Consider the following 22,625-nt stretch of genomic DNA (forward strand, 5'->3'; position numbering starts at 1 on the left):
AAACAAACTAATTTAGATTTTCATGTTGCTTAAAATTTCAAAAGTAATCATGAATTTACCCAGTGGTAAAATAAAGTCAGGGTGAAATTATTCAGTGCCAGTAGCAAAAATCAGACTTTTAACGAATCAGTAGCAGGTTTTGAAGTCAGGATGGTCACCGCATTCACAATCAGACTATTTTACACTACTACCATTCACAAATTTCACCCCAGTATTTCCACAATGAAACATTATTCAAAATAAATGAATTATTGAACAATTTGAAATATTCATTCATCAGCTGAGTTTTCAGTGTTTTTCTGGGCAATTCATTTTCCTCCATTCTTGAGAACCATCCCTCTAGCTTTACTTGCAATTCTCCAGCTTGCTCGCACTGCTGGGCTACACATGACACTGTACAGGGACTACATTTGTTAAGTGACATAAGGAAAGTAGGTGAGGCATATACTTTATAAACCACATGCACAGTAAGTTTTTCTTATAGCTTCTAGCAATTAAAAGATTGCATAAGTGGACTTGCAGTTTATTTTTACATTTTAGGGTATATTTTTCACAAGTTGTGTTTTTTTTCTAGGAAATAGCACAGCTATTATTAAGTGAAACCATATACTGACTCAATTTTGACTACCTTTATTCTAATTGCAAAATTATTGGGTGGGTATTCATATTATCTGAATGGGAAAATCTGGTGTTGCATATAAATCTGATTTGATCCATGAAATTAAAGAATACTCTGAAATTGGTTAAGTCTAGTCAGATGAATAAGTTGACAGCTAATACAGCTGTAGTGCAGTGAAGCTTACCCAAGACTGTCATCAGATGTAATGATTGCTGGTACAGCTAAAGCTGATGCTGTGCAGCAAGGAAGAACAGAATCATATTACAGATATAAAAATAAGTAGTTCACTGTTCAGCAAAGTTAAAGTATAAAGTGACTGATTTGGTCGATGCTTAACAATTTTGCATAACTGACATGTTTTAAATGGCTGATAAAGCTTAGAAATTAAAACTTTTAGTGGTCTTGTAATAAGAAAAGAGACTTCACAAATCTCTCATGTATATCTCCAGAAGGAACAATCAAAATCAACAGTCTTGAACAACCAGAATTTGTTGAACATGGTTCAACTGAAAGCAGTAATATTTTGACTTATTTTTCACCTTTCACACTCTTCAGTTTAATGCTGGAAAATATATATTTACTAACATCGTGTACTGCAGGTTTTGTCATTTAACACGGCATGACTCAATTTTTGCTTTTAAATTTAATTCTAAAATATTTCCTAAAATAATTTTAACTTGAATAAAAGTTCAAATTCAATTCAGTTGTTACAGTCTAAAAATGCAAGCATTATTGTTGATGCTTCATTTGCAACTTATACCACATGTTGTCCATTCTAGTTTCAAATTAAAGTCAATATAAATCAATTTAGTTTCAGATGGAACATTTACTGAAACAATTTTTTTCCTATAGCTATGCTGTCCACCTTCTAGACTGTCAACCATTTCACCACTGCACTGTACATCAAGGATTTTTTTATTTTAGCACACATCACATTTGCTTTGTTTATGCCATGTTCTCTGTAGGTAGGGCAAAGTAGAGAATTCCCAGTTTTAATGCTATTCCAAGCATTCTTTTAGAAATGCTGAATACCATTTACCACCAGTTCAGTTTAGTTGTTTTCCCTGTATTTACTCATTATAGTAACAGAAAAATCAGGAAGTGACAATATATTTGAAATGGTTAAATTTATGATGTTTAGCACAAGTTAGTGCTTAAAAATAAAAATCATTGTACTGAATATTGTGTGGACTTGCCTTTGAATGTGAATTTTTACATTTTATTTAGACATTGTTGAGGTACAATTTTGTAATTTGACTTACACTCGGATGGCATGATTTTCTTTCTGTGAATAGAATCCTTAAAAAGAATACTAACAGTCAAATTTAAATATACCGCATATAACTTAAAGACATGTAGTACTAAAAACAAACTTTGCATAGTGCCTCCTAATAACTAAGCAAATATGGTGGGTGGGCATCTAATTTGTGGAATAATAAAACATAGCTCTTATTTTTAACTATTCCTTCAGGTATCTAATTCACTGAAAAGTTATGAACTGTGGGCGAAATTCTCCGCCCCCCCACGACGGGTGGGAGAATAGCGGGAGGGCCTTCCCGACATTTTTCCCGCCCTCCCGCTATTCTCCCACCCCCCCGCCGAAGTCCCGACCCGAATCGCTGCCGCCGTTTTTTTACGGCCGGCAGCGATTCACAGCTGTTAGATGGGCCGAAGTCCCAGCCCTTTCCGCCGTTTTCACGAACGGCAAACACACCTGGTCTTGCCGTTCGTAAAAACGGCGTCACCAACTCGCTTTTTATAACCATGGCACCGATTGGCACGGGAGTACCACGGCCGTGCCAAGGGTGCCATGGGCCCGCGATCGGTGGGCACCGATCGCGGGCAGCGGGCCCGATGCCCGCGCACTACTTGTCCTTCCGCCGCCCCGCAGTATCCATTCGCGGGGCGGCTGAGGGGCAACCCGGCCCGCGCATGCGCGGGTTTCGCGCAAAAACGCGATGACGTCACCCGCGCATGCACGGGTTGGAGTCTTCCAAACTGCGCATGCGCGGCTGACGTCATATGACGCGTCAGCCGGCGCTAACTCCGGTAAGCGGGCTTAACGATTTTCGTTAAGCCCGTCTTGCCGGAGCCTACGGCGTCGGGCTGCTAGCCCCGACCGGGGACCAGAATCGGTCCCCCGTCGGGAAGGGGCGCGCTGCCGTAAAACCCGCCCGGGTTTTACGGCAGCTTTACGATTTCTCCCGTTTTGGGAGAATCTCGCCCTGTATTTTTAAAATTGTTATTTGCCTCTTTATTATAGAAATGATTAAAATAATCCTTATTCCAGTGTTAAGTACTTTTATTAAACCATAGATTTTATTTAGAAATTTTCTTTACAGACTATTTCAACAGTACTCTCTTGAAGTGACTGCTCATTGTTTTGATTCAAATAGGTACGTTGGAAAGGCAAAATTTTATTTTTGCTAAAAGAAAATTAGCAGTACAGGAACTGGAAATGGGCCTCACTATGATGCCGATTTAGTATTGTACTTGTTATTAAAGTCAGAAAAATGACGGAGTAAGAAACTTCTGCCTTGCTATCATGATCATATATGCTCTGCCAAAGGCTCATATTACAATGCCTACAGAATACCACTTTATCTGGACAGTAGGTTATTATTAATATGCACTACTATTTGAAGAATAGAGTTGTCTGTCAGAGAAATTCACCAATCACACCTGATTAGGTTGCGTTAATTCTCAACCAGACTGAAGTAGTATATTTGACAATAGTTGAGACAAATGAGACAACCATCTTCCTCTGTTGAAATTGTACCCATCGTAAAGCTGTCAGGCAGCGGCATTGGCAGTGGTCATGATATATTGTTTGGACTGCTTCTTCCCTTCTGCCTGAAGAATATAGCATGATGAGCAGCCATGCAGGGAAACAAGTTAAATAGAGTGTAAGATTTTATCAATCCACAGGGGGCAGGAGGGCTAGTAAAATATGGGGGAGCCAAGCCAGAAGGGGGCCCCCAACGAAGTTATGCCTCTGGACTATTTTGCTAGTGGTGAAAAACAGATACGTGGACAATTTAGGCTATTAAAGACCCAATTAAAGCCATTGCTCAGGTTGTCAGCATTTTGCAGCAGCAGAGCATATCCACCTCCCCCTCCCCACACAGTGGGAGACTGTCAACTGCCTCTCAATTGCTTCCCAGGGGAGACCATCACATTTGGAGGCTAAGGACGTGACTCCCAGCAGCAAAGGCTGGCCCTAATGTTTCCACTGGAGAGGCTATCTCTCCAACAAATGGGACCTCCCTGATCGATCCCTGCAGGTATACACTTCTTCTTGTTCTCCTTGCAGCCTCAATAGCAGCCTGCTGTGTCAGAGGTGCCTTCCCTCTGATTGGGCTGGCAGCGTGGAGACCCAGCTCACAATCTTTAAGAGACCTTCACCAGGATGGTTGCCACCACGGACCCATTGTTCACCTGTATGATCTCGGGATCTGCATTTGGTTCCGACATTGGAACTTATTTCCTGCCAGTAAAATCCCAACCATAGTAGTTTAGCATGTTTCAAAATTAAACCACATTTGCTTCATGTCAATCTCAGTTACCCGGTGACTGTAAATTCCATCATCAAGATTCTGCAAAAGATGATAATTTTTTTGCCCTTCAGAGTACTCCCAAGCATCACCCTTGAGATAGAAGTCTTGATTTCTTTCAGAAAGTGCGAAAAAAAACATAATATAGATAGTTATCCCACTAAGGTTAAGTATCCCAAATAGGGTTTGTTCTTCCACCCTGTTCTAGCCAGCAAATCCTTTAAGGACTTCAGATTCAAAGAAAGGGTAATTTTATTTAGGTGGAAAAACCTCAGCATTGGAACATCTGGAAAAAACAGAAGTATTACTTTGTGGGTTGCATCTTTTCATCATGTAGGTTGCAATTAAGCTGTGTAAAGTAAAAATACTCACTGCGGTTCCTTGTAAGCTTTATGGTGGCGAGAGAAAGCAAAAAATACAGTGCAAGTATCTAATTTATCCAAAATTTGACACTTTACCCATCTCCTCAGATCACTTCTGATTAAATTGGTCATGATAGTAGTTATATTCATACAAGGGAGCAGGACATCGTTAGCTGTATTCTGCTTTGTGACCACTGATGGTGCTACTTTTTTTCATTCTTTCTCGGGTCATGGGCATTGTCGGCGAGGCCAGCATTTATTGTCTATCCCAAATTACTGTTGACAAGGTGGTGGTGAGCTGTCTTCTTGAACCGCTGCAGTCCACGTAGTTTTGGTACACCCATAGTGGTATAAGGAAGGGAATTACAGGATTTTGACCCAGCGAAGGAATGGCAATATAATTCCAAGTCAGGTTGGTGTAAGGCTTGCAGAGCAACTTGCAAGTGGTGATGTTCCCAGGCATCTGCTGCCCTTGTCCTTCTAGTTGGTAGAGGTCACGAGTTTGGAAGGAGCTGTCAAAGGAGAGTTGGTGAGTTGCTGCAGTGCATCTTGTAGATGGTACACACTGCTGCCATTATGCATCTGTGGTGGATGGTGTTGAGCTTCTTGTGATGTTGCAGCAAGTGGAGTGTCTTCCATCACATTCATGAATTGTTCCTTGTAGATGGTGGACAGGCTTTGGGGAATCGGAGGTGAGTTACTCCGCAGAATCTGAAGCCTCTGACCTGCTCTTGTAGCCATGTTGTTTATATGACTGGTCCAGTTCAGTTTCTGATCAATGGTAACCCCTCCCCCAGGATGTTGATAGTGGGGATTCAGCAATGGTAATGCCATTGAAGGCATCGCTGATAGCTGAATTCTCTCCAGTTGAAGATGGTCATTGCTCAGCACTTGTGTGATGTGACCATTACTTGCCACTTATCAGCCCAAGCCTGAATGTTATTTAGGTCTTCCTACATTTGAGCAAGGACTGCTTCAATATCTGAAGAGTCACAAATAGTGCTGAACATTATGCTATCATCAGCAGATGGCCCACAGCCTTGGGTGCCCAGTTCTGAATTGCTAGATCGATTTGGAATCTATCACATTTAACACAGTTGTGTGCCACACAACACGATGGAGAGTATCCTCAGGACACGATCTTCCGGCCTTATTACACTCGCATTCAAGTGTAACGAGGCCGGTGAATATAAAGAGAGCCAAAAATGAGATCCGCGCTGGGCGGCAAACACTTTGCAATGCAACCGGCCTGCTGCCATAGGTGAAATAGGGATCTCGCCATAGCGTGGCAGGAAACCAATTATCACCACTCAAGCCCTATTTCCATACAATTAATGAGAGAGACCCCATATCCAACGGCCTCTCCTCATTCATCGGCCTCCCCAGCAAGTGCTCACACCTGCACAGATTAGTACTCCTTTTGAAAAACATGAACCTGGCGGAAGGGCTTCTGTGGGGAGCCGAGGAGGTGAGTAGCCATCTTTGCTCACAGGCAAAGAGCCTGGGTGTGCTGGGCTTGCTACCCCAGTGTTGGGTGGGGGATGGGGGACCCACCACAGGGGTGGGCCACCATGGGAGGGTGGGGCGGGAAGGCACTGGGAGGTAACTGGGGGACAATCGCTCGCAGCACTTCCATGCCAACCCCTGGATCCCAACCCCATTCCGGGGGCAACCCTTGTCCCTGCCCGTCTGCCCCCACCAACCACCCATAACCACCACCGACCGCTGAGGACTCTGGCTGTGCGGATGAAGGCAATCGCTAACAGGGAATTGGTAAGTGAGTACTTGACACATACCAAGTGGATTCCCGTGGGTGGGCAGGCCATGTAGCATGTGGGAATCATTGCCTAGCATTCCAATTACACCTTGATGCCTGGACACTATGCTTGAATATGGCGGGCCAGAGTAGAAATACCCAGGGATGGTGATGGTAGTGTCAACATTGTGGACTCCGAGGGCAACTCCCTCACGACTGTATACCACTGTGCTACCACCTCTGGTGGAACAGGACATACCCAGGGCTGGTGATGGTAGTGTCTGGGACATTGTGAGTTAGGATTCAGTGAATATGACTATCGCAGACTATTACTTGACTAGTCTGCAGGCCACCTCTCCCAATTTTTAAACAACCCCCTAGTTTTAGTAAGAAGGACTTTGCAGGGTCGACACAGCTGGGTTTGCTATTGTTGTTTCCAGCACCTAGGTCGTTGCCGGGTCTTGTATCTGGTTTCATTCCTTTTTTTGACATTTTAGTGGTTTTGGATCGAACTGAATGATTTGCCTTTTCAGAAGGCATTTATGTGTCAACCTTCTTATCATGGGTCTGGAATCACGTTGACCAAACCAGTTAAGGATGGAAGATTTCTCTGAAGGGCATTACAAATCAGATGCGTTTTTTACAACAATGGTTTCATGGTGACTGTGGTGAATCACAGTCCATGTAATTCACACTGTTATTATATATGATCACAGTAAGAAGTCTTACAACACCAGGTTAAAGTCCAACAGGTTTGTTTCAAACACGAGCTTTCGGAGCACGGCTCCTTCTTCAGGTGAATGGAAAGGCTTTCCATTCACCTGAAGAAGGAGCCGTGCTCCGAAAGCTCGTGTTTGAAACAAACCTGTTGGACTTTAATCTGGTGTTGTAAGACTTCTTACTGTGCTCACCCCAGTCCAACGCCGGCATCTCCACATCATTATATATGATGTACTGTGTCTATGTAAGCTCGGTATACGAGCAGTTGCGCAGCTCTGCCCATAGGGGGAGATGAGGAGTTTGTACTGGGCTCCACCCTTGGCTCCGCCCATGGCTCCTCCCACTAACCGGAAGTATAAAGCTTGGCAGTCGTGAGCCTGCCTGCCAGTTTATCTCGTCGCAGGCAGGCTCTGTTGTAAGACTATTAAAACCACTGTTCCCTTCCAACCACGTGTCGTGTGAATTGATGGTCACATCAATTTAATAGTCTTAGGAAACAAAAAGAAATCGAAGAAACAACTATGGAATCAGCCCTCAAACCTGACCGACTAGAACTCGACCCGCAGGCTGCAGAGGCAAGAGAAATCTTTCAGCACTGGCTCAGATGTTTCAAGGTCTACCTGGCTGAATCAAGTACTGCTGAAACTACAGAGGAACAGAAACTCAATCTACTGCACGCAAGGGTGAGCCACCGTATATCTTCTCAACTCAATAGTACCAACTCGTATACGGGGGCCCTAGCCATGCTAGATCGAATTTACGTGAGGCCCATCAACGAGGTCCACGCGCGCCATATTTTTACGACCCGCCGCCAACGCCCCGCGGAGTCGTTGGAAGAATTCCTGCGGGAGTTAAAGATTTTAGCTCGAGACTGTAATTACCAGGCTGTATCAGCCGAACAGCACATGGAACTTGCCGTTAGAGATGTGTACGTGGCAGGCCTCAGATCGAATTATGTGCGCCAGCGGTTGCTAGAAAAAGGAGCCCAGAACTTAGAGGACACAGTTGAACTAGCTACCACGATGGAGGTCTCATTCCTCAGCCTCACCCTTGTTCTCCGCGGACCAAGCGACCCCATCCTGGGCCCCCGACCATCGACTGCCCCAGGCCTGCGCCGCGCGGCCACCCAGCCATCATGCAGCCCCAGTGTGCCGTTTTTGCGGACAGCCCCAGCACCCACGGCAGCACTGCCTGGCCCGTAACGCGACTTGCAGCAGCTGCTGTCGCAAAGGACACTATGCCCGGGTCTGCCTGGCAAAGCAGGCCCCCTCTCCTAACTCCCCCGCAGCCCTGAGCACTCGTTTCCAGAATCCACAGGCCCGCAGGCCCCGAAATGCTGCGCCCTGTACTCCGACTCTGCCCCCAAACGACACGTGCGACTCATGGGGGGCGCCATATTCCTCGCCACCCGCAACGTGCGATCCACGGGGGCGACCATTTTCTTCCAACTCAGAAATTCGTCTAGAAGAATACGAATTCAGAGGGCAGTCATCACGGGGCCACTCCAGCACAGCTGATCGAGCCGACGACTACCCGCAACTCAGCGCAGTGACACTGGACCAGTCGCGTCCAAAACACCTCCGAAATTCAATGATAACCGTTCAAATCAACGGATACAGGACACTGTGCCTCTTCGACTCAGGGAGCACCGAGAGCTTCGTACAGCCAGAACTGGTAAGACGCTGTTCGCTCCCTATTTTCCCTGCATGGCAGACTATCTCCCTGGTTTTGTGCTCCCACTCTGTTCACCTCCAAGGGTGCACCGTCGCGACCCTAACGATCCAGGGCACCAGCTACTCAAACTTCCAGCTGTACGTGCTTCCTGAACTCTGCGCCCCACTCCTACTGTGACTCGATTTCCAGTGCAACCTCAAAAGCCTCACACTCAGCTTCGGCGGGCCCTTGCCCCCACTCACTATTTGCAGCCTCGCCACACTAAAAATTGGCCCGCCTCCACTCTTTGCCAATCTCACGCCGGACTGCAAACCCGTAGCCACTCGCAGCAGGCGATACAGCCTGCAGGACAGGGTGTTTATCAGAACCGAGGTCCATAGGCTCCTACGTGAGGGGATCATAGAGGCCAGTAATAGCCCCTGGAGAGCTCAGGTGGTGGTCGTCAAGACCGGGGAAAAATTCCGAATGGTAGTGGACTATAGCCAGACCATTAATCGGTTCACGTTCCTTGACGCGTATCCCCTCCCCAGAATTGCAGACATGGTGAATCAGATCGCCCATTATAAAGTCTTCTCCACGGTGGATCTGAAGTCTGCATACCACCAGCTCCCAATCCGCCCGGAAGACCACCACTTCACGGCGTTTGAGGCCGACGGCCGCCTCTTCCACTTCCTCCGGGTTCCCTTTGGCGTCACTAATGGGGTCTCGGTGTTCCAAAGAGCAATGGACCGAATGGTGGACCAGTACGGGCTGCGGGCCATGTTTCCGTACCTGGATAACGTCACCATCTGCGGCCACGACCAGCAGGACCACGATGCTAACCTCGATCGATTTCTCCAGACGGCCCAGTTGCTCAACCTCACCTATAACACGGAGAAATGCGTTTTCCGCACGACCAGGCTAGCCATCCTCGGCTATGTCGTGGAGAACGGAGTCCTGGGCCCCGACCCGGACAGTAAGCACCCTCTTAGAACTCCCTCTCCCTCATTGTCCCAGGGCCCTCAAAAGGTGCCTGGGATTTTTCTCTTATTATGCCCAGTGGGTCCCTCAGTATGCGGACAAAGCCCGCCCACTATTAAGGCCACACTCTTCCCTCTATCGGATGAGGCTCGTCAGGCCTTCACTCGTATCAAGGAGGACATCGCCAAAGCGGCCATGCGGGCGGTGGATGAATCCATCCACTTTCAGGTAGAGAGTGATGCCTCAGCGGTCGCCCTCGCAGTAACACTAAACCAGGCAGGGAGATCAGTCGCCTTCTTCTCCTGAACCCTCTCTGCTTCGGAACTTCGACACTCCTCGGTCGAAAAGGAAGCACAAGCCATTGTGGAAGCTATACGCCACTGGAGGCACTACCTCGCAGGTAGGAGGTTCACCCTCATCACCGACCAAAGATCGGTTGCCTTTATGCTCGACAACTCTCAAAGGGGCAAAATCAAAAATGATAAGATCCTACGGTGGAGGATCAAACTCTCCACCTACAAGTACGACATTATGTACCGACCGGGGAAACTCAACCAGCCCCCAGATGCCCTGTTCCGCGGCATGTGCGCCAGCGCGCAAGACGACCACCTGAAAGCTATCCACAATGACCTCTGCCACCCGGGGGTCACCCGGCTCGCCCACTACATCAAAGCCCGAAATCTGCCTTTCTCCACTGAGGAGGTAAAAGCCATCACCAGCGACTGCCCGATCTGTGCGGAGTGCAAACTGCACTTCTATAGACCAGACAGGGCCCACCTGGTCAAGGCCTCCCGGCCCTTTGAACGCCTCGCAATCGATTTCAAAGGGCCACTTCCCTCGACCAATAGGAATGTGTACTTCCTGAACGTCATCGACGAGTTCTCTCGCTTTCCCTTTGCTATCCCGTGCCCCGATATGACCTCCCACACAGTCATTAGGGCCCTGCACAGCATCTTCACCCTGTTTGGTTTCCCCAGCTACGTACACAGCGACAGGGGTTCGTCCTTTATGAGCGACGAGCTGCGTCAGTACCTGCTCGAAAAGGGCATTTCCTCGAGCAGGACTACCAGCTACAACCCCAGGGGGAACGGGCAGGTGGAGAGGGAGAATGCGACGGTCTGGAAGACCGTCCTACTGACCCTCCGGTCCAGGAAGCTCCCGACCTCCCATTGGCAGGAGGTCCTCCCCGACAAGCTCCATGCTATTAGGTCCCTCCTATGTACGGCCACCAACCAGACCCCTCACGAGCGGCTATTTGTTTTTTCCAGGGGCACTACCATGGGGATTTCGCTCCCGGCATGGTTGAAGACACCGGGCCCGGTTCTCCTCCGGAAGCACGTCCGGACTCACAAAACTGACCCACACGTAGAGAGAGTGCTCCTACTCCACTTGAACCCCCAATACACGTTCATCAAATACCCTGACGGCCATCAGGACACTGTTTCCCTCCGGGACCTGGCACCTGCAGGATCCAACTCCGACACTACCTCCGCTGAGATACCCCTCGCACTATACCCCTCCCAACCCCCCGCGCCCGGCGCCCCGACGCCTGCAGTTTTGCTGCCCGTGCTCCGCACCCATGGGTTTCCGGAGCTCCCCGTCACCAGTCAGATACGAAGCTCTGACCGAATTACCCCCGGAGTCCGCCATGGTCCCCTCGCCGACCGCCACCGCCCAGCCACCAGAAGAGGCTGCAACCCCGGTGCTTCGTCGATCCCACAGGACGACCCGGCCGCCGGATCGACTTAATTTCTGATTTATAACCTGTAAATTGTAACTCGTAATTTGGATTTTGTAGACACATCCCCCCCCCTCTGGACTCAATTTGTTTACAGGGGGTGAATGTGGTGAATCACAGTCCGTGTAATTCACACTGTTATTATATATGATGTACTATGTCTATGTAAGCTCGGTATACGAGCAGTTGCGCGGCTCTGCCCATAGGGGGAGATGTGGAGTTTGTACTGGGCTCCACCCTTGGCTCCGCCCACGGCTCTTCCCACTAACCGGAAGTATAAAGCTTGGCAGTCGTGATCCTGCCTGCCAGTTCATCTCGTCGCAGGCAGGCTCTGTTGTAAGACTATTAAAACCACTGTTCACTTCCAACCACGTGTCGTGTGAATTGATGGTCACATCAGTGACTATTACTGAGAATAGCTTTTAAATTCCCAATTTGTCTACTGAATTTAAATTCAGGCAACGTGAGATTCACACCCATTGGATTTCTAGTCCGGCAACATTACCATTATGCCTCCTCCTCCTCCCCCGTCCCCTCTATCCTTTGCAGCTGTTTACGAGCCAGACTAATTTTGAAGCAATGGCAGATAGGCTACTTTCATTCTGAGTTGACAATTGACTGGGTGAGAATTAGGTACCTTTTGTAATTTAGGAAATTTTTCAGTTTCCATTTTGCTTACGGATTTGAAGTATTAGTCCCGTGACATGTATTCAATCTACCAGCAGCAGCCGTAGAGGTCAGGGCCGGAATTGTCCAGTCATTGCAATTCACTTTTCCCGCCGGCAGTGCAACGCTGTTCGCAGGTTTCCCGACGCGTGTGTGGTTGCAATGGGAAAAGGCGCTGCCGAAAAACATGTGGCTGGGGACCGGAGAATGAACTCCAGATATATTGGACGGGGTTCTCTGGTCTCCCAGCCACGTGTTTCTTGCCGGCGGGATTCTCTGCTTCCATTGTGTCAACGGGAATTCCCACTGGGGAAGCCTGTGGGGGGGGGGGGGGGGGGCAGGGGGTGCTGCAAGCGAGACCCGAGAAATCCATTACCATTGTCTCCCAGATACGTCTATTTATAAATCGTCTTATCTTCACACAAAAAGCCCACATTACTGTTTACCAATCATTTTCAAATGATTGGTGCATTTTCCAATGCACTTAGTAATGCAGGAATAAATTTTAAAAATGTTAATACAATGCGTTCTTAATGCACAAATAGACTCTCTTCATTGTATCAAAATAAGTCGTAAGGTTTTGGTGTGATCTCAAACAGATTTTAAAATCATGTTTAGTTGAAGAAGTTTCCAAAGTCTGCCTATCATCTACAGATTTAGATATTGCGTATTTGTAAATTCTCTTGAATCTTAACTGATATATTTTGGTATACCAGTGAAACTGCTGGTTTGGTTTGATTTTTTTTGCAGCGACTGAAAGCAGCTTTAACACAACAGCTCCCTCAGGTTACTAATGGTAATAATACCATTGGTCAAACGAGTGGCACAGTGAGGATTCAGACAAAGGAAGCTCGTCCACAGTCACTGCAGCAGGCTGCAACATCCACTACTCAACCAATGGTATGTAAGAAAGACAATCTCCAAATGAACATTTCATAAATCTACAATAATGTTCACTTCTTCAAAACAGTGCCATGCTAAGCTTTTGAGTAGTCCTGAGTATTATTCTGCACATTTTATCAACATATTGGCTTGTTACCTTGCACAATTTGGACTTTTATTTTCATACATTTAGCATACCCATTTCATTTTTTTTCCAATTAAGGGGCAATTTAGCATGTTCAATCCATTTACCTTGCACATCTTTTTAGGTTGTGGGGGCGAAACCCACGCAAACACGGAGAGAATGTGCAAACTCCACACGGACAGTGACCCAGAGCCGGGATCGAACCTGGGACCTCAGTGCCGTGAGGCAACAGGGCTAACCCACTGTGCTACCTTAGGTGCTGCCCAACAATTTGGACATTTTAACCATGTTATATTAATGCCAGTGGTAGAGACCTAATTGCATAACAGTTAACATTACTTGCACTGAAATAATTATTTTGAAGATCGTGAACAAGTTACTTACAGAGGAGGAAGACCATTCAACCTACTTCAGCGCTTTCATTCAGAAAGGCTCTAAAAGTCCTCCCATTGTAGCACCCATGTGTTTTTTAAATGATTCCAGGGTAATCTTCGGTGCTATATCCAAGAATCCCATGTTAAATAGTGATCATTCCCTTCAGTGAAAAACTTCTTGATGGATAATTACTAAATGTATCTTTTACCAATTTCAACCCATCTTTCCTCTCACAATTTAGGTTAAGGTAATATTCCAGAATTTACCTTTTCCATACAATTTACTCTCTTTTATACTTCTGAAGAAACACCTCTCTTCTCCAGTCTTTCTACATAGCTCAGACATTTGTCAATTGCTGTTTTGAGCACTGCCCCCAACTGGAATGTCAACTCTTGTGTATCAGTGACCAGGACTGGATACAGCTCTTAAGGTGCGCTCTGACCAGAGGACTATACAGTTTGATCATGACTCTCTTTGACTTTTATTTGATTTTACTAGCTAAAGGATCCAATATTCTGTCTTGATAGCTGCTAGATATATTGAACGTTGAATCTAAGTCTTTTTCAACTCATCCCTCCTTAGCTATGCTTACACTCAACAGTGTGTCAATGAATATGATAAATGTCATCTCTGTTAAGTGTTTTTTTTAAGGGAGGGTGTTGCAGATGAGGTGGGTTCTCTCTGTGTATCATATTTCTACATCAGAATATACTACACAAGACAGAATAGATGCTGAAATCTCTGGAGCCAGATTTTCTCTAAATGGCAAGGCTCCCAGCAAGCAAACGATTGTGTGAAGTTACATTTATTTTAATTGTGTGAATGCTGGGGGCCTTCCAGCCCTTATTTTTTTAATCTCTTTTCACACTCTCTCCAATTCATGAATTATGTATCTGTAGGACACAAGAAAGTTTTACATAACAATCTCAAATAGCTCTGCTGCCTCAGGAAGTCAGGTTCAATTCTGGCCTCGGGTGACTCGGTGTGGAATTTGCACTTTCCTCTGCGTGGGTTTCTTCCGGGTGCTCCGGTTTCCTCCCATAATCCAAAGATGTGCAGGTTAGGTGGATTGGCCATGATAAATTGCCCCTTAGTTTCCAAAAGGTTAAGTGGGGTGACTGGGTTACCGGAATAGGGTTGAGGCTTTGGGCCTAGGTAGGGTGCTCTTTCCAAAGGTTGGTGCAGACTTGATGGGCCGAATGGCCTCCTTCTGCACTGTAGAGATTCTATTCTATTCTAAATGCTATAATGTCAAATCACAATAGCATCAATCATAATTTTTATCACTGCAGAAATTCAACAAAATTGGCCTGGATTCTCCCCTACCCGGCCTGGCGGGGGGTCCCGGCATAGCGGAGTGGCGCCAACCACTCCAGCGTCGGGCCTCCCCCCTAAAGGTGCGGAATTCTCCGCACCTTTAGGGGCTACGCCCGCGCATGAGTGGTTTCCACCACGCCGACCGGCACCAAAACCGGCGCCAACGGCCTTTGGCACCCGCCACCCGGCGTCGGGGCTGGCCGAAAGGCCTTCGCCGGTCCGCGCATGTGCCGGTGCATCAGCGACTGCTGACATCACCACCGGCGCATGCGCGGTGGGCGGGTCTCTTCTGCCTCCGCCATGGTGGAGGCCGTGACGGCAGGAAGAAAAAGAGTGCCCCCACGGCACTGGCCCACCCACCGATCGGTGGGCCCCGATCGCGGGCCAACCACCGTGGGGGCATCCCCCGGTGTTCGATCGCCGTGCCCCCCCCCCCCCAGGACCCCGGGGGCCCGCTTGCGCCGCCAATCCCGCCAGCACCAGAGGTGCTCCAATTCCCGCTGGCGTGAGAGGCCTGTCAGCGGCGGGACTTCGGCCCATCACGGGCCGGAGAATCGCCACGGGGGGCCCACCAATCGGCGGGGCGTGATTCCCACTCCCGCTGATTCCCGGGTGGTGGAGAATTCCGGCCATGGCGGGGGCAGGATTTACGCCGGCCCCGGGCGATTCCCCGACCCTGCGGGGGGTCGGAGAATTCCGTCCCTTATTATGGCTTGTTACAAATTAACTTTTCTTTTTTGTTAACCTGAAGTCTCCTCTGTCAGAAAGGAAACAGCTTTATTAATTGTTCCAGTTTTACTTTGTTATTTTTATGTTATTGTTTGCTTCTGGTTGCCAGATAGAAAATGCTGAAATCCTGCTGCCATTTCCTCTTATGGAGCCCAATGTTATTCTGCAATTTATACTACTTCCTTGTATTTCAAAGAAATAAAGCTAAATCAGCTCTAATAATCATTCCTCTTTATAAAACATGAAAAAAATCCAGGGGCTTCTTTAATGACAGTTTGCTCAATTCAAAAAATTGCTCCTTAGCTTTGATACTGTATTAACCGTATGATCAAATATGTATTCTTTTTACAGCATTGTCAACCGTTCCTCTCACTTTTAAAAATGAATGCTATTAATCAGCCATGCTGTGCTCTTCTACTCCATTTAGTTTTAACCGTTTAGTGTATATTTTATCTCCTTGTTCTTTCTCCTAAAATGTATCAGCTCACATATTCCTCATTGAATTTCAGGTGTAACTTTCAACTTTGATTGCTGCATGTGGCCACCTGTTGTGCTACCCAACGATTTTCCCTTCCCATTGAAGTCCATGGAAAATAAAATCAGACAGGTTGTTGAATCAGCTGGTCAATCCAATACTGCAAGTTTTACTATTCCACAGCAGTTGAAGTAAATTTAATCCATCTCGCCAACATACTGACCTACCTGTATTCCTGAACTCATTGAATTCTTCAGTTAACTGGACTCCCCTATTTTTATATAGATTTTGTCATGATGCCCTTCTCCTGAAGTCTGGATTCCATATGGAATCCATACCAACATTTTTCATCACTAGCCCCTGTCTCCACATTTCTAATAGAAACTGCCCATGGAAATTTGTCATGCTGGAATTACTCCCCCCACCCACCCTGCCAAAAAGAATGCTGCAGCATCACCACCAACGGGACAGTGTATTTTTAGCATTGCCAGTTTACAACCACAGTTTCAATTGTAACTTCCTATCACTACATTTATAACGGCAATATAAATAACAGGACAGAATGTACCTTGTCCAATTATCCCCTGGCTACTATCCTCACTTCACCTGAACACTATATTCAGTCATCACTCCCATGTACTCCCATGTTCCCACAGGAAATTGACTGTATAAGAAAGGAGCCAAGCATGTACAAATGTTGGACATCCCACTATAGATTACTGAGGGAGACAAGAGATTAAATAGCTGGGCCTTTAACAGAAATCTTTGTGTCCTCATTGGCTACAGGTGAGACCCCAGAGGATTGGAGAATAGCCAATGTTGTACCATTATTTAAGAAGGGTTGCAAGGATAATCTGGGTAGTTTTGGCCAGTGAGCTTCACGTCAGTGATAGTGAAATTGTTCGAAAAGATTCTCAGAGATAGGATGTGGGATGTCCGTCGTCAGAGAATCCCGGGGGCGGGCGGCGTGAAACCCACCCTGCCGCTCCGGCGCCAGCTGCTGTATTTTCCGGCGCAGGTTTTCAGGTGGGGACCGTCGGTTTCTGGCCAGTCCCGCTGGCGTGAATTGGACATGGTCCCACAAGTCGGGACCTGGCTGGTAGGGCGGCTGCTGCGGTCCACGGGGGTCGTGGGGGGGATCCGACCCCAGGGGGGGGCCCCCACGGTGGCCTGGCCCATGATCGGGGCCCACCGATCTACGGGTTGGCCTGAGCCGTGGGTCACTCCTTTCTTCTCCACTGCCCCCTGGAGGGCTCCGCCATGGCCGCGCAGAGAAGGCAGCCCCCTGCACATGCGCTAGAATATGCCAGCCAATCTACACATGCGTGGTACCATGCTGGCGGTTCTATGCATGCGCTAATTCGCGCCAGCTAGCGTGGCACCAACCCCTCCGCCGCCGGCCTAACCCCGGAAGTGCGGAGGATTCCGCAACTTCTGGTCGGCCCGCACTGGAATGGTTCACGCCATTTTTTACACCGCCGTCGGGCTATCACGGGGATTGGGGAGAATCCCGCCCAGGATCTATGCACATTTGGAAGTGAATGGTATTATTAGCGTCAGACAAAATGGTTTTGTATGAGGGAGGTCGTGTCTCAATAATTTGATTGAACTTTTTGAGGAGGTGACAAAAATGATTTACGAGGGAAGGGCTGCGGATGAAAATGAAATGAAAATCGCTTATTGTCACGAGTAGGCTTCAATGAAGTTACTGTGAAAAGCCCCTAGTCGCCACATTCCGGCGCCTGTCCGGGGAGGCTGGTACGGGAATCGAACCGTGCTGCAGGCCTGCTTGGTCTGCTTTAAAAGCCAGCGATTTAGCTGAGTGAGCTAAACCAGCCCCTGTAGGATGTTGCCTACATGGACTTTAGTAAAGCATTTGATAAGGTTCCTCATGGCAGGCTGGTACAAAAGATTAGATCACATGGGGTCAGGGGTGAACTAGCTGGATGGATCCAGAACTGGCTTGGCCATAGAAGACAGAGGGTAGCAGTGGAAGGGTGTTTTTCTGAATGGGTGTCTGTAACTAGTGGTGTTCCGCAGAGATCAGTACTGGGACCTCTGCTCTTTGAAATATATATAAATGACTTGGAAGAAAACGTAACATGTCTGATTAGCAATTTTGCAGATGATACTAGGATTGCAGGAGCTGCAGATTGTGATAAAGATTGTTCGAGAATACAACAGGATATAGATAGGCTGCAAAATTGGGCAGAGAAATGGCAGATGGAATTTAACCCAGACAAAGCGAGGTGATCCAATTCAGGTGGGAGCTATAAAATAAATGTCAGAACCATCAGGAGCATAGAGACACAGAGCGATGTGGGCGTGCAGGTCCACAGATCCTTAAAAGTGGCAGCACAGGTAGAAATGGTGGGAAAGAAAGCACATGATTGCCTTCATAGGACAATGTATTGAGTATAAAAGCTCAAAAATTATGTCACAATTATATAGAACGTTGGTTAGGCCACATTTGGAATACAGTGTCCAATTCTGGTCACCGCACTACCAGAAGAACGTGGAGGCTTTGGAGACAGCACAGAAAAGGTTTACCAGGGTGTTGCCTGGTATAGAGGGTATTAGTATGAGGAGAGCTTGAATAAACTCGGATTTTTCTCAAGAGAGAGAGACAAAGGCGCCCTGATAGAAGTTTATAAAATTATTAAGGGTATTGATAGGGTGAACAGTTGGAGACTTTTTCCCAGGGCGGAAATGAAAATTACAAGGGGGCACAAGTTCAAGGTGAGAGGAGAAGGTTCAGTGGAGATGTGCGAGTGAAGTTTTTTTTACACAGAGGGTGGTGGTGGCCTGGAATGCACTGCCAAGTGAGGTGGTTGAGGCAGATACGTTAGCAACCTTTAAGACTTATCTGGATAGGCACATGAACAGATGGGGTATGGAAGGATACAGGCGGTTGGTCTAGATAGGAAACTTGATTGGCGCAGGTTTGGAGGGACGAAGGGCCTGTTCCTGTGCTGTATTGTTCTTTGTTCTTTGTTCTATAGGTTATCAAAAAAATAGACGGAGACAATAGTCCAAACACTAATCTCTGGAGAAAACCATTGTGCATCTCCCTCCAGACTGAATAACATCAGTTAACCACTACTCTTGGATTTGTAGGCATTCAGCCAACTTCTAATCCATGCTGCCATATTCCCTCTAATACTGCAGAATTTAATTTTATTAACAAACCTCCTATGCTGCAACTTTAAAAAAAACTTTGTGAAAAAATTCTGTACGTATCACAACCACTGCTCTTATGGTATCAATGAACATTTAGCTTGTCGATTAAATTTGTCAGATAAGTTGCCTTTTACAAATCCATGCTAGCTGTTCTTAATTGACCAATGTTTTTCTTTTTTTTAATAAATGTTTGTTATTGGGTTTTTGAACTACGTATATTTACCGTTATGTAAATAAAATATATATCTATATGTAGAAGGGAAGAGCATACACAAATCAAAAAATCAAAAAATAACTGGTAGGGTATTATGCACTAGCTCAACAGCAGCAACTCTGTACAATTGGCAATATTATTTTTAACACATAAGTAGGCATCTGTTTGTGTGGAGTGGGGGAAACTGGGGCAGTACATATACATTTAGGTGCCAGAGAAACAATTACAGAGGGCAATACGCGAATGGATTTGGTGTTGGTGTTGTCATTTGTTTCTCCTGGACAGATTTTGCTGCCGTTGTCATCTCATCTCTGCTTTAGCCGTTCGTCCCGCCTTTCGCCCAGATCTTCCTTGCTCTCTGTTCCTGTATTTGCCAAGTTTGTTATCGTTTCCCATGCCCTCCTTCCGGCTATCATTCCCCTACCTCTCTGGTTCCCCTCTATTGTTCCCTGTCTCCTCATTCTTCCCCACCCTCCCCTTCTGCCCCTCCCTCCCCCACAACACCCTTCTCCTGTGGTGCACCTTTCTTTCCTCGTCGGTTTAGCTGTTCTCAACTCTTCTCTCTCCCCCCCCCCCCCCCCCCCCCCCCCCCCCCCGATATATCCCTCCCTCTCATGCCTCAGCTACTTTCCCCCGATTCTTTGCTACCTGGCTATTCTTCTGATTGTTCGTTGGCCACAAACAGGTCCCGGAACAATTGGGTGAATGGCTCCCACGTTTTGTGGAAGCCGTCGTCTGACCCTCGGATGGCGAATTTGATTTTCTCCATTTGGAGAGATTCTGAGAGGTCGGACAGCCAGTCTGCAGCTTTGGGTGGTGCTGCTGACCGCCAGCCAAACAGGATTCTACGGCGGACGATCAGGGAGGCAAAGGCAAGGGCGTCCCCCCTCCCCCCCCAGGAATAGATCTGGCTGGTCTGATACCCCGAAGACCGCCACTTTCGGGCATGGCTCCACCCTCACCCCCACCACTTTGGACATTGCCTCGAAGAAGGCAGTCCAGTATCCAGCAAGTCTGGGGCAAGACCAGAACATGTGGGTGTGGGTTGGCCGGGCCTCCTTGGCACCGTTCACATCTATCCTCCACCTCCGGGAAGAACCTACTCATACGAGTACTTGTTAAGTGGGCTCTATGTACCACTTTTAGTTGCGTCAGGCTGAGCCTTGCACACGTGGAGGTGGAGTTGACCCTATGCAGTGCTTCCCTCCAGAGTCCCCACCCTATTTCAATCCCCAGGTCTTCCTCCCATTTCTTTCTTGTTGCGTCCAGTACAGTGTCAGCCCTTTCTACCAGTCATTCATACACGTCGCTACAGTTCCCTTTATCTAGGATGCTTGCGTCCAGTAACTCTTGCAGTAATGTCTGTCATGGCGTTTGTGGATACGTCCTTGTCTCCTTTCATCAGAAGTTTTTGAGTTGCAGGTACCTTAGCTCGTTCCACCTGGCTAGCTGGAATTTGTCACTTCGTCCAGTGTTGCCGTCCGTATATAGGTCCCTGTCAGTGTCCCTCCGTCCTGTTCCCATTTTTAAAGATGGCGTCAGTTAGCGCTGGTGTGAACCTATGGTTGTTGAAGATGGGAGCTTTGCCCAACATTTGGTCAGGCCAAATTGCTACCGTAGTTGGTTCCAGGACTGGAGAGTGGCTATCACGACAGAGCTGCTGGAGTGTTTTTTGGGTGGGGATGGAGCACTGCCGTGGCGAGGGCCCGGAAGGAGATCCCCTTGCAGGAGGCCTCCTCCGCACGCACCCACGCTGACTCTGGCTCCTTGATCCATTTCCTTATTCTCTCGGCTGTCGCCGCCCAGTGGTAGAATTGCACGTTTGGGAGGGCTGCCCCCACCCCCCAACCCGGATTTTGTTTTTTGTAGGACCTTCTTTGGGATCCTAGCATTCTTTTCCCCCACCCCATGGGAATTTGTGTCGGACTTGTTTAAACAGCAGTCCCATTAGTGCTGCCGCCCCCCTACTTGTGGGTGTACCGGGAAGATCTCGCTTTTGCTCATGTTGGGTTTGTAGCCCGAGAAGGCGCAAAACTCTTTCAGGAGCGCGATGATTCCGTCCATGCTGCTTTGTGGGTCCGAAATGTAGAGGAGCAGGTCATCTGCATCTGTGCTAATCAATGTTTTTCTAAGTGAATATAAATTTTGCCCTGTACAATACACTTCTGAAGCTAACCCAAGTCTTAAGGTCACCCAGACTCGAGACGTTAGCTCCCTTTTCTCTCCACACATGCTGTCAGACCTGTTGAGATTGTCCAGTATTTTCTGTTTTTGTTTCAGATTCCAGCATCCACAGTAATTTGATTTTAATAATAATAATAATAATCGCTTATTGTCACATGTAGGCTTCAATGAAGTTACTGTGAAAAGCCCCTAGTCGCCACCTTCTGACGCCTGTTCGAGGAGGCTGGTACATGAATTGAACCTGCACTGCTGCCTTATTCTGCATTACAAGTCAGCTATTTAGCCCACTTTGCTAAACAACCTTAAGATGATTGGTCTGTAGTTGGCTGGTTTATTCACTTATCTCCTTCAGTCCTTCAGTATAACTTTCATATCCGCATAATTTGAAAGATTATGGTCAGAGTAGATGCTGCCTCTCTGACTTCCTAGACATTCCAGGATGTAGTCAAAATAAATTTCTATCATAGAATAACTACAAGGCAGAAGGAGGCCCGTCAAATCTGCACCGATCCCCTGAAAGGGCACTCTAATTAGGCCCATTCTTCTACCCCATCCCCATAACACCACCTAACCTTTGAACACTAAGGGGCAATTTAGTATCGCCAACTTGCACATCTTTGGACTGTAAGAGGAAATTGGAGCACCCGGATGAAACACATGTAAACACGGGGAGAACATGAAAACTCCACAGTTATTCATGCAAGGTTAGAATCAAACCTGAGTCCTTGGCGCTGTGAGGCAGCAGTGGTAACCACTGTGCCACCGAGCCTTTTCTATTTTGAGTTTGATACACTTCTCCAGTACAGACATGTCTTTGATTAGTGAATAACACTGTCACTTGTATCGACCTAGCTGGGAGTTAGTGCGATGAGTTAGGGAGGAGAAATAATGAGGCAATGAGAGGAGAGCTAAGTCCTGGGTTTTATGCTTTGTAAATACTTCATTGAATGAAAATTAATGCCCTGTGTATAAGGTAAGAAACAAATATTTTTTTCAGATAAGTGAGGAAATCTCTTTCTTCCCTTCCCCAATATGCTAGTAAGTAAATCTACTTTGCATAAGAATGTAGAATCAT

At 47.2% G+C, this 22,625-nt stretch overlaps 1 protein-coding gene across 9 annotated transcripts in view; it reads left to right on the top strand.

Moving 5' to 3' along the window:
- The window catches only part of atf2 (activating transcription factor 2), a 226,610-nt gene that overhangs the window by 170,780 nt on the left and 33,205 nt on the right, over positions 1 to 22,625 (top strand). For all 9 annotated transcript variants that reach the window (XM_038789357.1, XM_038789352.1, XM_038789351.1 and 6 more), the window contains one exon: positions 12,800 to 12,949. In XM_038789357.1, coding sequence (XP_038645285.1) covers positions 12,800 to 12,949 — 150 coding nt within the window. The remainder of the gene's footprint in view (positions 1 to 12,799; positions 12,950 to 22,625) is intronic.

This window comes from Scyliorhinus canicula, chromosome 2 (assembly GCF_902713615.1).
Source record: "Scyliorhinus canicula chromosome 2, sScyCan1.1, whole genome shotgun sequence".
In the NCBI taxonomy this organism is placed as follows: Eukaryota; Metazoa; Chordata; class Chondrichthyes; order Carcharhiniformes; family Scyliorhinidae; genus Scyliorhinus; species Scyliorhinus canicula.